This window comes from Hyperolius riggenbachi, chromosome 9, assembly GCF_040937935.1.
Source record: "Hyperolius riggenbachi isolate aHypRig1 chromosome 9, aHypRig1.pri, whole genome shotgun sequence".
Classification (NCBI taxonomy): Eukaryota; Metazoa; Chordata; class Amphibia; order Anura; family Hyperoliidae; genus Hyperolius; species Hyperolius riggenbachi.
Window position 1 is genome coordinate 146,178,665 of NC_090654.1, and position 16,246 is coordinate 146,194,910.

Consider the following 16,246-nt stretch of genomic DNA (forward strand, 5'->3'; position numbering starts at 1 on the left):
TCCATTATTCTGTACAACCCTGTAGGTTTCCACTAGTCTCGCCACACTTCTGGAATCACCAAGCCAGCTCCAGCGGATAATGAATAAAAGCTTTTATTACACAATCCCAGGCTTCACAGAATGGATCAATAGCGTACAGCGGCACCACAGAACCCAGAACCATGCTGCATTCTGCGGTGCAGCTGCAAGATCAGTTAAACCTTTTAATCAGTATCCACTGGAACTGGCTAGGCGATTCCAGAAATGCGAGGAGACCAACAGTAACCTACATCTTTTGACACGCTATGATTCAAGCAGCCATCTGATGACGGTAAGGACAGGGGGAAGAGACTGCTGTGTTCCCCTCGTTCCTAGTAGTTAGCACATCCTGGTGGCGTGCTGCTTGGTGGTCTAAGTGTGATTTTAAAGTGTACCCGAGGCGACATGTGACATGATGAGATAAACATGTGTATGTACAGTACTAAACATTAATAATCAGGATGTTTTACTTGTTTTATTTTGCTACCTGAAAGAGTTCATTTTTAAAAGATGCAAGTGACAGCTTCTGTCTTGTCAGTAGCTTGTCAGGAATATAGTAAACATCACTGAGAAGCAAATTACAGCCATTAACGTTTTCCTGACAAAATACATTTTTCTACATATTTCTGAGAGCAGGGGGAGAGAATATGGTCAATATAGTTCATGTATTTTCATTTAGGGACACTTAATAGACTGCAATTGAGCAAAAAGAACAAAACATTCAATCTACTTTCTAAATGTTTAAATATAAAATAAAATCATGGGATGTTTAAAAAAGTCATTTTAAGGAGTAGGAGGATAAATAGAATTGCTTATCTAATCAGTTTATTTTCACCTTGGGTTCACTTTAAAAAAAATATTTCAGGCATAATATGCAGTTTTTAGAGTGATCCCACCATACCTCTGTAACAGGGGTTGACTGGACTCAGAGCACAGTTTCTGATTGTGTGTAACTAATGACTGGTATGCCCTGCCTCCATCATCTTTAGAGTGATTTGGGAGGACATATACATAATTCTGAAACCAGTTAGTCGAGCAAGCAATTTAAGAAGGTCAGTCCACAGAAAACAGACTTGTCACTAATAACCTGGTTAGGAAGAAATCCTGAAACTCGGATATCATTACCGCGGCTTAACCTCTTGAGGACCATGGTGGTAAACCCCCCTAGTGACCAGCCTAATTTTACCATAATTGGCCACTGCAGCTTTAAGGCCAAGCTGCAGGGCCGTATACCTCTGCACACAAGTGATCTCCCCCCCCTTTTCTCCCCACCAACAGAGCTCTCTGTTGGTGAGGTCTGATCGCCCCCCCCCCCCTGTTTATTTATTTTTTTATAAATATTTGTTTGTTTTTTTAATACTTTTTGCCATTTTTTTTTTTTTATTCTAAATCCCCTCCCTCCCCCCAGCCGGCCAATCACGGCGATCGGCTGTCATAGGCTTCTGCCTATGAGAGCCGATCGCTCTCTTGTCCCCCATGGGGACAGCCGTGTCACACGACTGTCCCCAGTGCAGCGCTGCTGCTGATCGCAGCGCTGCACATGTAAATACACGGCGGTTTCGCCGTGTAACAGTCTCCCGAGCGGCGATCGCCGCTCGGAGACTGAAGGCGGATCTCAACTCCGCCCACCAAGCGGGAGGTGCGCGCGATCTCCCGTAAACTGCTGCCCCAGGACTTTCCGCCAATTGGCGTTAGCTGGTCCTGGGGCTGCCGCCACGGCCACGCCTACTGGCGTGACGCGGGCAGCAAGAGGTTAAAGGATAACAGAGGTGACATGAGATAGACATGGGTATGTACAGTGCCTAGCACACAAATAACTATGCTGTGTTCTCTTTTTTCTTTCTCTGCCTGAAAAAGTTAAATATCAGGTATGTAAGTGGCTGACTCAGTCCAGACTCAGACAGGAAGTGACTACAGTGTAACCCTCACGGATAAGAAATTCCAACTATAAAGCACTTTCCTCGCAGAAAATGGCTTCTAAGAGCGGGAAAGAGATAAAAAGGGTGAACAGTTCATAGATTTTAGCTCTGGCATACTTCAATGAATGTGTCATTGAGCAAAAACAAAACAGTTAAAACGTAAAAAGTAGATTTAAACAAACTGTGAAAAATCTTAAAAAGTCATTTTTAGGAGAAGGAAGATAGATACAATTGTTTATTTCATTCGTTTATTTTTGTCTCGGGTGTCCTTTAGGAGTGACAAACAGAGTGCTTACAGCAGCCTATCTCAACCCATTTACTCTGGAGGAACCCTGCAAAAATTTTTTGGATCTCACCGAACCCTTTCAAATAAGTAGGTGTGGCTGTTTATTTCACTATACTCCATTACAGTGCCCCTCATACGGTCTCCTTATTCTAGTGTTTATTAATGTGCACATTGTTATTCTGACACCCAATTTAGTGTGTCTTTTTACAGTACCCAGTTATAATGTGCTCTATTATACTACATGATGGGGAAAAATGCTAGGGAACCCCTGCAGAGTACTCAACGAACCCTGGTTGACAAAGCCTGGCTTACAGTAATAGTATACGCTACAGGTCAACTGGCCCAATTTAGACAAAGCTAATGTAGGACTGATAGGAAATTGGGTATTAGGGTGGCCATACACTAAAAGACTATCAAATCTGATCGGAGAGGGGGTGAACACACACACACACACACACACACACACACACACACACACTTTCAATAGGATTTCAGCATGAAATCTACTGAAGATCTTTGGAGCTGCACAACGCCTGCCAGCCCCCCCAGCTCTCCCCTATGAAAAATGTACCTCTAGGCTGTGCGGAGTGCTAACAGCAAAGCCAACTCTACCCCGTCAGTAAGCGTGCCTCCCGTCTTCTATCCATGCTGCAGCGCTCCTCCGTGTCTTCTCTCTCCCAGGTCGCCTGTATTATGTGGCAAACCCTTGAGGTACAGAGTTTAAGCTGCTGGGTTTCTTTTTTATTGTTTGTCACATGACACAGGTGTCCCAGAAAAGAAGACGTGGAGGTGATGTGCTCGCAGACAGGTGAACGTTGGCTCCGCTGTCAACACTGTGCACGTCACCCCCAAATCGAATGCACTATCGCTTTGCCGCTTATTGGGCAATATCTTCCGTCCAACATGATCAACAGATTTAATTAGGCTGAAAATTGGGAGTGGATGCATCTCTGTGGAGCTAAGGACATCTCCAGCGGCTCTCCTAAAGGTGAGGGATGCTGAATCCATTGTTTCCTAAAGGATCAAGTAATTTAAGTGTGTGAGTGCCAGCCTAGATACACACACACACACACACACACGTCAGGGGGGAGAAATACTGCTTGCCACAACCACGAGTATACAGGCAGGTGGCGGCCAGCTCTTCCTGTGCGCTGGTTATTCGCTCTGTGCTGTGTATGCTCTCCGGCTTTATTAAAGCTTGTGTCACCCGCATTAGTGGCCATATGGGAAATACTCACACGGCAGCAAATGCAGACAGCACAGACTTCAAAGGCGGAGGGCACACACAGCACAGAGTTGGTAAGTGGCACACAGGGATGAGCTGGCATCTGAAAGTATACTTGTGCTAGTTGCAAGAAAACTGGCTGTTTTAGTGTGTGTCACCCTGTCTATATAGTACAGCTCATTTCACAGGAATAGTTCCCTCCTACTTACCCAGGTGTTCAAATAGGTAAACTGGCATGCAACTTAAGCTGGCCATCAGCATTGATTTTTCAGTTCGATTCTGCTGGTCATTTACTGCCCCAACATATATGATAGATTCCCTTTTGATTGACTGTATACCGTTTATCAATCGAAAATCTAATCAGATATGATAGAAAATCTGTTCGAGGGGGGTGGGGGCAGGAGCAGCAAGGAATCAACGGCCTATAACCTCCTGAAGCAATCATTTAAACTGGGACATACCCTTCAGCCACTGAAAATGCTCCATTTCGAGCAGAATTCGACTCAGGAATTCACAACTATGTGATATCAGGTTTGTTCACTGTAGTTATGCCTATCCTTCTTAACCTTTTGCATTGAATACACATGCAGTAGGGTGTGGTCCCACTTTTTTCCTTCTCATCGGTGTAGGTTTTGGTAGACAACAGTCTATAAGGTTTTGTAAATTTCTTACTTGTTAGACTCTACAGTATATTATGCACCAATTAGTTTATGATTAAGGACGTGTAACGTCCGAAACATGTCAGCATGTGGTGATGGATTTTAGCCTGATAGGTCTTTGATCCAATAAAGCTAATTCTACTCTACCGATATTGTGTGGATTTCACTTTTCTACACTATTGGACTTGGGTTCTTAGCATCCCAATTTCCTGCACTGTCCGTGGATGGAGATTGTGAGCGGAGTTCCACCTTACAATTAGTTTATTACAGTCATATGAAAAAGTTTGGGAACGCCTCTTATGTTTTATTTGTATATATCATTTGTTAAGCTTTCAAAGTAACAACTTCCTTTAAATATATGTCATGTTGTACAGCAACAGTATTTCTGCAGTGAAGTTTAATTTTTTGGATGAACAGAAAATAATGTACAGTATGCATCATAGCAAAACTGGACAGGTGCATACAGTAAATGTGGGCACTCCAACAGATATGAAATCAATATTTAGCTAGACCTCCTTTTGCAAATAAAACAGCCTCTAGACGCCCCCTATAGCCTTTGAGGAGTATCTGGATTCTTAGTGGGGGTATTTTTGGTCATTCTTTAAAGGGAACCTTAACTGAACGGGGGGTATAGAGTTTTACTTACCTGGGGCTATTACCAGCCCCCTGCAGCAGTCCTGTGCCCTCGGCGCCGCTCTGGAATCCTCTGGTCCCCCACTGTCACTTAGTTTCGTTTTTGACGACTCACCAGTCGCCGGCCGCCATGCGTATTATTGGACGCATTCACCAATGCAATTATATCTACGCGTGCGGAATGCGGCAACGCGTATTTTTGGTACGCGTTACGGTCCGCAATAGCGGTTCCCTTTAAGGACTCGTTCAGACTATGTGCGCTGCCGTGCGCATTTTGGCAGTGCGCATAGTGTGCGACACGCATGAACGGTAGAAGGGCATAGACAGCCCTTCTACCGTTCCCATCATATGCGCTGCACAATTGCGCTGCTGCATTTTCGGGAATCGCAGTACAGATCCCACTCACTGTAGTGAATGAGATCTCTAGCGCAGCGCATAGTAATGCAGATGGCGTGCGATCGGACGTGTAGCGTTCCAATCACACAGCCATATGCGCTAAATGATGTGAACAAGGCCGAATACAAAATCTCTCCAGTTCAGTTAACTGTAATGGGTTCGAAGCATGGAAAGCCTGCTTCAAATCATCCCACAGATTTTGGATGATATTCATGTGTGCCGACCATTTTAGAACTTTGTCCTTCCTCTGCAATAATGCCTTTGTCTTCTTGGAATATCCAACGCCTGCATAACGTCAACTTTGTGATCAATGCTTTGAATATTATCCTGCAGAATTTGTTGATATTGAGTTGAATTCGTCAGACTTGTTTTTTTTCCTTGTTCTTCCACCAAGCAGAGCGCTTTTTGTTATGACCAAATAACTCAATTTTTGTCTCGTCAGCCCAAAGCACTTTATTCAAAACCAATCTGGCTTAGGTAAAGGAGTTTTTGCATACAACTGTAGCATGAGTGCAGATAGGGCTTCTTTCTCATCCCCCTGCCATACAGATGTTCTTTGTGCAAATTATGCTTAATTGTAAAACGATTTACAGATACACCATCTGCAGCAAGATTCTTTTGAGGCAATCTGTGGGTTCAGGTCTTTTGAGGCAATCTGTGGGTTGTTTTCAACAATTCTCACAATCTTCCACATACGCTGCTCCTGTATTTTTCTTGGCCTGTCAGACCTGAGTTTAATAGCAACTGAGCCTGTGGCCTTCTATTTGGGGATTTCACTTAATTCTTTATACTGCACAATCTTTGTTTTCATATCTTTAGACAATTGCTTTGAGGATCCAATGCTGTAACTTCAAAGAGAAGCACAACTTCCAATTAGTAATTTGTCTGACGTTTAAGGCTTAAACTAATTCAAACAATTTTGTGTGTCAATTAATCAGTATTGAGCAGGTACATGCCTTAAAGGATACCAGAGCCAAAGTATATAGGAGAAACTGGGGAGTTGGCATGTCAAGCCAGCTTCCCCATTTCTCCTATATACTTGGCTCTGGTAGCCTTTAAAGAGACTCTGTAACAAAAAGGTCATCCTTTTGTCTACTATCCTACAAGTTCCTAAACCTATTTTAATGTGCTCTGGCTTACTGCAGCACTTTCTACTATCACCGTCTCTGTAATAAATCATCTTATATTACCCCTGTCGGATTTGTCGCCCTGTGACTGGAAGGCTGCCAACTCTTCAGTGTTGTTGATCTGTTATGCACGCCCGCCCCCCCCCCCCCTCCCTCCAGGCCCACTCTATTCACACTCCAGTGTGTTTTATTTGCATTAGGCAGCCTCTCTGCTCTCTTGTCAGTGAGAGAAGAGAGCTGCCTTTTTCAAGCTGGATAAATCGTCCTCTGTGAAAGGAGCTGGGCTGTCACATACTGAGGAATTACAGACCCCAGCAGAGCTGTCTGCAGGAAGAAGCAGTCAGCCTGTCACTCTTTAGTGGATGATAGCTGCAGGGGGAAGAAGGTAAACACACAAATGATCTCTTGAGATTCAAAAGGAAGGCTGCATACAGCCTGCTTGTGTATGGATGTATTTTCTACGTGTGGACATACTGTACATCCACCTACTTCCGGTTTTGGTGGCCATTTTGTTTGTTTATACACAAACTTTATAAAACAGTTTTTGACTACTTTTAATGTGGCGGGGAGCGGTGAAATTGTGAGGGGAATAGGAGATGTCCCCTAACGCACTGGTATGTTTACTTTTGTGCAATTTTAACAATACAGATTCTCTTTAAAATCAGCAAAATAAGGGTACCCACATTTTTGCACAGACTTTTTTTTTACACGTTCGATTTAATTTCACACAACAAAGTATTACTTCACTAAAAATCTCTGTTCAGAAAACACCACAGTACAAAGATGTTCCTAGGAAATGAAAGACACACCACTGTTTTTTGTTGTTGTTGGCAAAACAGCAAATTGTTAGACAGGCTGAGAGGGGTTCACAAACTTTTTGTATATTGTACAGAACAAAAATAAATAAAAAATAGATAATGGTGCTACATAAATTATCAATAAAAATATTTAGAATGTGGCAAAGCGGTCTAAGCACACGCTTCAATATAAACAAGTTCCATTTGATTTTTTTTTTTTTTTTCATTTCCTTATGATTATATTTTGGTATACTGTGTTTTAATAACTAAAAAATAACTCCCTTAGTTCGTGAAAAAAAAATATATATAGTAGGAAACTAGACCGTCACTATAGTAGGGATTAGATGGTCAGTGACATGGCTATGCACTCTGTTAAAAGTCTACCTCCAGTGTATTTTCAAATTACACATTAAAATAATAGCACAATAATTGTTCCCGAAAACTGAACTTCCTGAAACTTTGGCAACTGAATAGGTGAATAAATCACCCGTTCAACGGGAAATGGTCATTATTGTTAAACAACACCCCCTCCATTCGCAAACTCGAAGCCTCGAGCTCGGTGGCCAACCCCACCTTTGTTGCCGTTGCCTCTCCCCCCCAGCTTGTGGCTAAACTGGGGCAGGCGATGGCAACATAAGTGGGGGTAGCCACAGAGATCCAGACTTCTCAGCAAAGCTCCAGGGTTTAACAATGCCTATTTTCCAGTGAATGTCTCCCTTAAATGAGTAGACAATGACAACAGCAACGTCATGCTAAGTGGGTGGAGACAGCGCCACGAGGTGTAGTGGAGATACTGCTTCTCTAGAATCCCTAGAATACAAAATCCTACAGGGTGTCTAAGGCAACCATAATTTTTATATATTGGACAAACAAATCTGGGAGGACGGGACCTTTAATAAAAGCTTGGCAGTGGTCACTGTCAACTTGAATATAAGCCAGAATCGGGAAATAAGATCTCATATGTTCCAGAAATTAAGCAGTAAACAATGGGGTTTCTTGAGCAAAATTATGAGAAGGAAGAACAGTGCTTGCCAGCCATCAACCATTTTAGAAAAGGGAGGTAAGACAATTTGACTGGTTGATGAGGGCACAAAGATCTCAGACACTAGTTAAAATGAGGCCCTCTACAACACAAAGGAAACAGCAATGCACAAGTCCTAAGTAGTGTTATTGAACCAGAAAAAAGACAGTCACTGAGCAACACCAAAGCAAAGATAAATAGGGGATCAATGTTAAAGGGTTAATGTCTCCCACAAAAAAAATATTGAAAGCCAAACGCATGATGTGCAGTTGTCCACCAGCCTCTTATAGCTCTGGGGATTCCAGCAGTGACATGTCCTGCAATGCTTTGTGGCACTGTTCCTTCTGACAAGAAGGTCATCCACACAAAATTAAATGTTTACCATTGCCAAAATAATTCAAAGGACCACTGTCGCGAAAATCTTAAAATATATGTAAACATATACAAATAAGAAGCACATTTCTTCCAAAGTAAAATGAACCATAAATTACTTTTCTCCGGGGTGGCTGTCACTTACAGTAGGTAGTAGAAATCTGAAAGAATCGACTGGTTTTGAACTAGCCTATCTCCTCATGGGGGGGTTCTCAGGGTTTTCTTTATTTTGAAAAGCACTCTGTCCATCTGCCAAAAAAAGTGGACGGTGAGCAAGGAGACTGCCCAGCATCTTTTATATAAATGCTTTTCAGGGAGTGTCTTTATAAAGAATAAAGGCCATGCTGAGAATCCCCTATGAAAAGATGAACTAGCCCAAAATCTTAAGTAAGGGCCGGTTCAGTTTTTGGGCCCGGACCAAAACCGGAGCCACGGATACCAATGTTAAACATAGCAGCTGTATTCACTCACTTTTAAACCGGATCCGTGAGTGACCCGGGGGATCAGTTTTGAAAAACTGAACGGACAGTCCGGATTTTCACGGACCCCGGATACATGGAGGGGTAGTGAAAACCTATGCAAAAAACGGACCTCCCTCTACACAGGCAGCTTTGGACACAGAAATGGGTCCATTTCTGTTGTCCCAGCCCTGTCTGTGGGTGGGGAGGGGGCCGCCATGCTGGAGGGGGTAGCAGTCAGGAAGGGGGGGGGGGGGGGGGGGGGGGAGTGTGCACAGCGGCGGGGTCGCCCCCCTCACCTGGGTACCCCCGCTCCCACTCCGGCTAGTTTGATTCATCATTTAAAATCAATTTAGCAACAAGCGGGGAACTTAATTCCTTGCGCTCCACCGCTCGCCGCGTCACTTCCTGCAATGCCACTCTCTGTACTTCATTGGGCGGCATTGCAGAAAGTGACGCGGCGAGTGGTGGAACGCAAGGAAGTAAGTTCCCCGCTCGCTGCTAAATTGAATCTAAATGATTGATGATGAATTAAACTAGCTGGAGGGGGAGCGGGGACCAGGTGAGAGAGGGGGGGGGGGTAACCCCCTCCGCCCCTGTGCACTCTGCCCCCCTTCCTGGCTGCTACCCCCCCCCCCTCCAGCATGGCGGCCCCCTCCCCACCCAGAGGACTGGGGATAAGTTTCCACGGACTGAAAATGTATGCTGCAAAAAATGACATTTTGGGTCGGTTTGCCAAAAAACAGGGAGAGATTTTTTTTTTCCATCGAAAATGGATCCGTTTGAAACTGATCCGATCTGCAACTGGATAAGTATAGACCGAGCCTTACTGTGGAAGAAATATCCTTTTTTATATGTGTTTATCCTTCAAGTCTTTTTAAATAATAAGGAAAGGCTGGCTTTTCGGTTAGGTTTGTTCTTTTGTATCCATCTCCATAAAAAAGACAATAGGAAGTGTGTTAAAGTCTATAAAACCAATACAGTGTTGTAAAGCAAATAAAATAAAGGTTTGACCTTGAATTCTGATTTCAGGGCCTTAAAGTGAACAAGAGATGAAGCACCCTCATGCGTTTTACCATATATATCATAGGGAACATTAGAGAAAACACCTACCCTACTCTTTTTTATTATTTACTGCTCTTCACTGCTCAGCCTGCTTGTTAGCAGCCCTGATAAAATCACCAACTGAGCATTTAGTCTGGATTTGCTCAGGAATCATTATAGCAGAGTCAGAAGGAGACAGGCTTGGGCTTGAAAAGACATCAGAGAAGACAGACTCAGCTATGATGATTCCTGAGCAAAGCCAGACTGAATGCTCAGTTGGGGATTTTACCAGATCCGATAACAAGCAGGCTGAGCAGTGAAGAATGAAACAGAGCAGAGCAGGCATTTTCTCTAATATTCCCACTGATATATATGGTAAAATACATGAGGGTGCTTCATCTCTCGTTCACTTTAGAGACACTGAAACGGAAAAAAGTAATGATATAATGAATTGGTCGGTTAGTACGGATAATTATTAGAACATTAGTAGCAAAGAAAATATTCTCATATTTTTATTTTCGGTTATATAGTGTTTTTTTATAACATTGCATCAGTCTCTAATATTTGCAGTTAACACACTACTCAGCATTCTAAATGATTTTTCAGAGCAGCCCAGTGAACTTTTGACCTGTTCTTTTTCTCTGGAGAGAAAAAGAAAATACAGTGACTGACAGTTGTGATAACAAGCTTCAGAAGACAGAGCTCTCTGCGACTTTGAAACTGGTGGAGCTCAATGGCTTTTTTGCATAGATAAAAACTGGAAATTCTTAACTTTTCCCGTACTGGAAACAATATTAGACTTATGTCTCTGCTCCTAATATTTTATTTCTTAGCTGTACTAAACATATAAATCATATCAATTTTTTTTGCTTCAGTGTCTCTTTAAGGGAATAGCCGAAATGCTGCTGAAAGAGTTATAACAGGATATTTCAGAGGCAATGGAGATAGCCATTTCGCAAAGCCAAATATAACAAAAGCAGCTGTATTCCAGGCAAAATACCTGCCAGCACAATAACCTAACATTTTCAGCAGAATCACAATCTATGCAAAGGAAACCATGGATCGTGAAGACAACATGCAATCAAAGTAACACTACAGAGCCAGGTTACACACACACACACACACACACACACACACACACACACACACTACAGACTACCAACACATGCAGGCAGACACCTCTGGAAATGTCTATGGAGAACTGGCTTGCACACGATGGGGAAACTTCTGGAAGAGACACAAAGGTGACTCCATATTAAAATTTCATGAGCACAACACCCAAGAAAAACAGATGGATGAGTATGGTACTTACCATTCATTCGCCAAATCTTCACTTGCCTGTCATCAGCCCCAGAAACTATGAGAGGCATGGAGGGGTGGAATGCTGCCCAGTTAACACCACGGTCATGACCCTAGTGGGATAAAATGTAGTTACTGAAACGCCATTAGATAAATCTAAAATACAATGCAATAAATGAGTTGTTTTACCTGCTAAAATATCTTGTGATCCACTCACCCCATTGCACTAAAGTTCATGCACGGTCTCACTTCTAAGTCAGAACCCGCAGTGTTCCTGGCATTGTCCTAACCTCAACAGACTCACATTATCGATATCACACCCATAATGTCAAATCTACGCCCTCTACCATACTTAATCTACACTCATTTACCATTTCATTATCTGGTAATTTAAAAACTGACAATCTATTGAGAAGAGCTGTACAATAGGTATACTATCTTCAGCCTGATTTCAGTTTTCAGGAGGCATGTAGCAGCTTGATACAAATTGTCAAATCAATACCTGCTCAGCGTAGTTTCAGGAATTTGGCGAACATGCAAAGAAAGCTCACCATTTTTTTTAGTGCCCAGTTATTTTCTATTTACTGCAACATAAAATACTGAAATAGTAGTGTATAGTGTTTCAGAACGCAAATAATCACCTTGTCAAATAAACCCATATCCATTATTAAGGCACAGAAAAAGGGCTGGGTTTAGGACTATAAATAAAGAAAAGAAAATATACCCCTAATTGATATAAGTCTATACAACAGCCATATACCATAAAAGCATAGGTATCCGTACAGAAATGGCATTCTATTAAAAAAAATAAAATATATATATATATATATTATATATATATATATATATATATATATATATATATATATATAAAATTATAATATTTTAATAGAATACATACATATATAGAATACATACATATATATACACACACACACACACACACACACACACACGTGTAGACCCAAGCCCGTGTAGACCCGGGCTCTAGAATCTGTTTCTCGCTGCCGCATGTAACTGCGCGCGCACCCGGCCGCCCGCTCACACGCCCGCCCGGCTCCCTGGCCCTGTCCTCCTGTCTCTGTGAGGCTGGGTCCGTGCTGCTCCCATGCGATGTCGCAAAAATCACGGACCAGCTACACAGAGACAGCACACGCAGGGACACAGAGATTATTATAAAGGATATATACGGTAAATCTATCTATATCTATATAGATAGATATATATTGACTATTCACAGCCCAAAACCCAGCTCTTTTTCTACTTTAACACTATAAAATACATCTCCACAAAAAGTGAGTATTGCTACAGCCATTGCAAAAAATCAATATGGAAGCTTTAATAAATAAGAACTGGCTCCTGTGAAATTCAATTTAAACACTTGTAAAGAAGACAAAATGGCTGCGACAGAGCTATGCAACATGCATAAAAATGATATACATAATGGTACCTCCAACACATGTTTAACTACAGCATCTGTAGTCCCAAACAAATCTACTCCTGTGATTCCACGCACATCAGAATCCACTGCACCTGGAGACAGGTTCTTCTTACGTAGGCCTTTCAATGAGATGAGAAACATAAAAAGGCTTACCATACATACTTTTTTGGTCTTAAAACAGCCCCTAGAGAAAAGTCTTGGTTTATACTCGGGTCATGCTGTTGCTGCGGGCAGCTACAGATGGGACAGGCTGTGCGGACTTCACCTATATATTGTACCTGGCATCTAGTGGTCTCCCTACTCTCATCTGACAGTTTTTTTTTTCTGGTGTCTAGTGACCCCCTCCCCATCCCCTTGCAGAGTACACGCAGTAGAGGCTATGGAAGTGCATCTCACCTGATCCTGGTACGGATTAGGAGGATGGGCTTTCCTATCGTTAGGAAATATTGCAAATACATTGTTTTAAGAAAGCAAAATTAGGTTTAAACTACAAGTTAATTTACAAATATAGTGACTAGCACAATGTTACTTGTGCATTGTTTAAACGGGAACTGAAGTAAGAGGTATACGGAGGCTGCCATATTTATTTCCTTTTAATCAATACCAGTTGCCTGGCAGCCCTGCTGGTTTGTTTTTCTGCAGTAGTATCTGAACACCACCAGAAACAGGCATGCAGCTAGTCTTGTCAGATCTGACTTTAAAGGCTGAAACACCTGATTTGCTGCATGCTTGTTCAGGGGCTATGGCTAATAGTATTAGAAGCAGAGGATCAGCAGGGCTGCCAGGCAACTGGTATTGATTAAAAGGAAATAAATATGGCAGCCTCCGTATAACTTATTTCAGTTCCCCTTTAAGCCTGCTGGTAAAGGAGGGAGTATAAGAGGTTAGAGAGGCCGAAAAGCCCTCTTACTTAAAAAAGTGAGCTGTATTCTGTTATACTTTAAACTTCAGGTTCTTTCACACTAATAATCTTCACTGGAACCATTCAGACCTATGTATTGCATTTGAGTTCTCTCCAACGTACAGCATGCTGCATGGTTTGAGAAAAAAAGGAACACATTTTGTATTCAAACTACAGCTACGAACATTTAAAAAAAAAAAAAATTGAAACTGCAATGCAATATGCAGTAACTAAAAGCTTTTTTTGATGGTCAATTCCCTCAGATGAGCAAAATGTTATTAAACAACCGAGTGCTTCTCTGAAATCAGCAGTATAGACGGTGCTTAAGGTGGAGTGCTCCACTGACATGCACAAAACCAATCATCTGTGCAAGCTTGATTTCTTATGGCCTATAGCTAACTAATTTGCAAAAAGTCAGAGGTTGTGCAAATACTGAGCCAAGTCTGAAGAGTTGAAAAGACAAAAGTATTCATTATGTGCACAACCTTAAAACTTCTATCTAACGGTGGCCACACACCATACAATTTTCATGCAATCTGGCTGAACAATTAATCACTAAGTGTTGTTATACTACATGGATGTTGGTAAGATTGTATAAAAATTGTACAGTCAGATTGCATGAAAATTGTATGGTGTGTGTGGCCACCTTAAATCAGTAGGATTAGCCATAATATGCCAGGGGAAAAAAAAACACTGTATGTAGATAAATACTTGATCTACTTACATAACATGTATTGTACTTTCCACGTTTTGATTTCAGTGAATTTTATATAGTAAATGAAGAGAATTCTGTTCCTAATAGGAACCATAACTTTAGCCCCATCTACACCATACAATTTTTTGTCCTATTTGATTCAATTCAATCCGACATGTCCTATCGGGATTAGATTCAATTTGCTATTGAAAAACAATGACGGACAGAATCAATGAATCGGACAAAAAAAATTGTATGGTGTAGATAGGGCTTTTTGCTCAAATTTTAGGCTAAATCCTGATATCATTTCTGCCCTTTACTTTTTTTCTTTTCTCCTCCAATCGCTGAGTCACTTCAGCCTTGCTTGTAAACACAAGTGAACAGGGGATCGTATTTCAGAAAAGCAGCTAGGCAGGGAAATAAGTGGAAGAGGAGGAATATATTCTATATAAAAACAACCCCCAGCATGCAACTATTTGGCACTGACTATTAAAGGGCCAATGCTCCTTAAGTATGTGATCACTCCAAACCATAACATCAGAAAAAGTTTTGAAAATTTTGAATGCAGGATTAGCATCCTTATCACTTAAAGAGACTCCGTAACAAAAATTGCATCCTGTTTTTTATCATCCTACAAGTTCCAAAAGCTATTCTAATGTGCTCTGGCTTACTGCAGCACGTTCTACTATCACCATCTCTGTAATAAATCAACTTATCTCTCTCTTGTCAGACTTGTCAGCCTGTGTCTGGAAGGCTGCCAAGTTCTTCAGTGTTGTGGTTCTGTGATGCATCTCCCCCCTACAGGCCCCTCTCTGCACACTGCCTGTATATTATTTAGATTAGGGCAGCTTCTCTCTTCTCTTTTATCTTTTACATGCTGGATAAATCCTCCTCTGAGCTGGCTGGGCTTTCACATACTAATGAATTACATACAGGCAGAGCTGTCTGCACTCTGCAGGAAGAAACAGCCTGACACTTCAGTGGAAGATCGCTGCAGGGGGAAAGAAACACACAAATGATCTCTTGAGATTCAAAAGGAAGGGTGTATACAGCCTGCTTGTGTATGAATGTATTTTCTATGTGTGGACATACTGTACATCAACCTACTTCCTGTTTTGGCGGCCATTTTGTTTGTTTATAAACAAACTTTTTAAAACTGTTTTTAACCACTTTTAATGCGGCGAGGAGCGGCGAAATTGTGACAGAGGGTAATAGGAGATGTCCCCTTACGCACTGGTATGTTTACTTTTGTGCGATTTTAACAATACAGATTCTCTTTAATACACTCAGACCAGTTGCTGTTGTAATTTGTCAATCCCGCTTTAAGGGCCCATTTACACTAGAAGCGCTTCCCTGAGTGTTTTGCGATTGATTAGCATCTTTCAAAATCGCTCCCATTCACTTTTATTAAAATCGTGGTAAAAATCGCCACGATTTTCATGTACGCAATTATTTTTCCACGATTTTAGCTTAAGTGGGGAAACGCTGCAAATCTGTACATAGTGTAAACGGACCCTAGAACTAAACCAAAATCTCCAGATACCACTTGTTTACAACTGCAGGTACAGGGAGCCTAGACTGACAGAAGCCAACCTGCATTAGTTTTTGTACAGTTATCTGATGTCCCAAAACACTAGATAGCAGTGCACACTGACTGACTTATGCTATCTGCAATGCAGAAGTATAGAGCTATGTGATTGGAACAATAGTACTTTAACTTAGACCTGTAGTGGAGCCAAGTATATGAATACACTACTATAACCTGAAAGAGAGAACAGTTGCCATTTGTTATCCTGCTGGATAGCCTTCGATGTGGGATTTAAGCCTTTTGCTCGGTACACATGATACAATTTTCTGACAGATTTACTGTCAGAGCGATAATTTCCAAAATCTAATTTCAGAATCGATTTTCCATAGAAGTGAACGGAAAATCGATCGGAAATCCGATCGGACCTA

At 41.7% G+C, this 16,246-nt stretch overlaps 1 protein-coding gene across 1 annotated transcript in view; it reads right to left on the reverse strand.

Moving 5' to 3' along the window:
* Positions 1-16,246, reverse strand: part of COPA (COPI coat complex subunit alpha) — a 329,230-nt gene that overhangs the window by 217,705 nt on the left and 95,279 nt on the right. Inside the window, exons 7-8 of the mRNA XM_068253599.1 lie at positions 12,705-12,814; positions 11,268-11,367 (exon numbers count right to left, since the gene is read on the reverse strand). Of these exons, the coding sequence (XP_068109700.1) occupies positions 11,268-11,367; positions 12,705-12,814 (210 nt within the window). The remainder of the gene's footprint in view (positions 1-11,267; positions 11,368-12,704; positions 12,815-16,246) is intronic.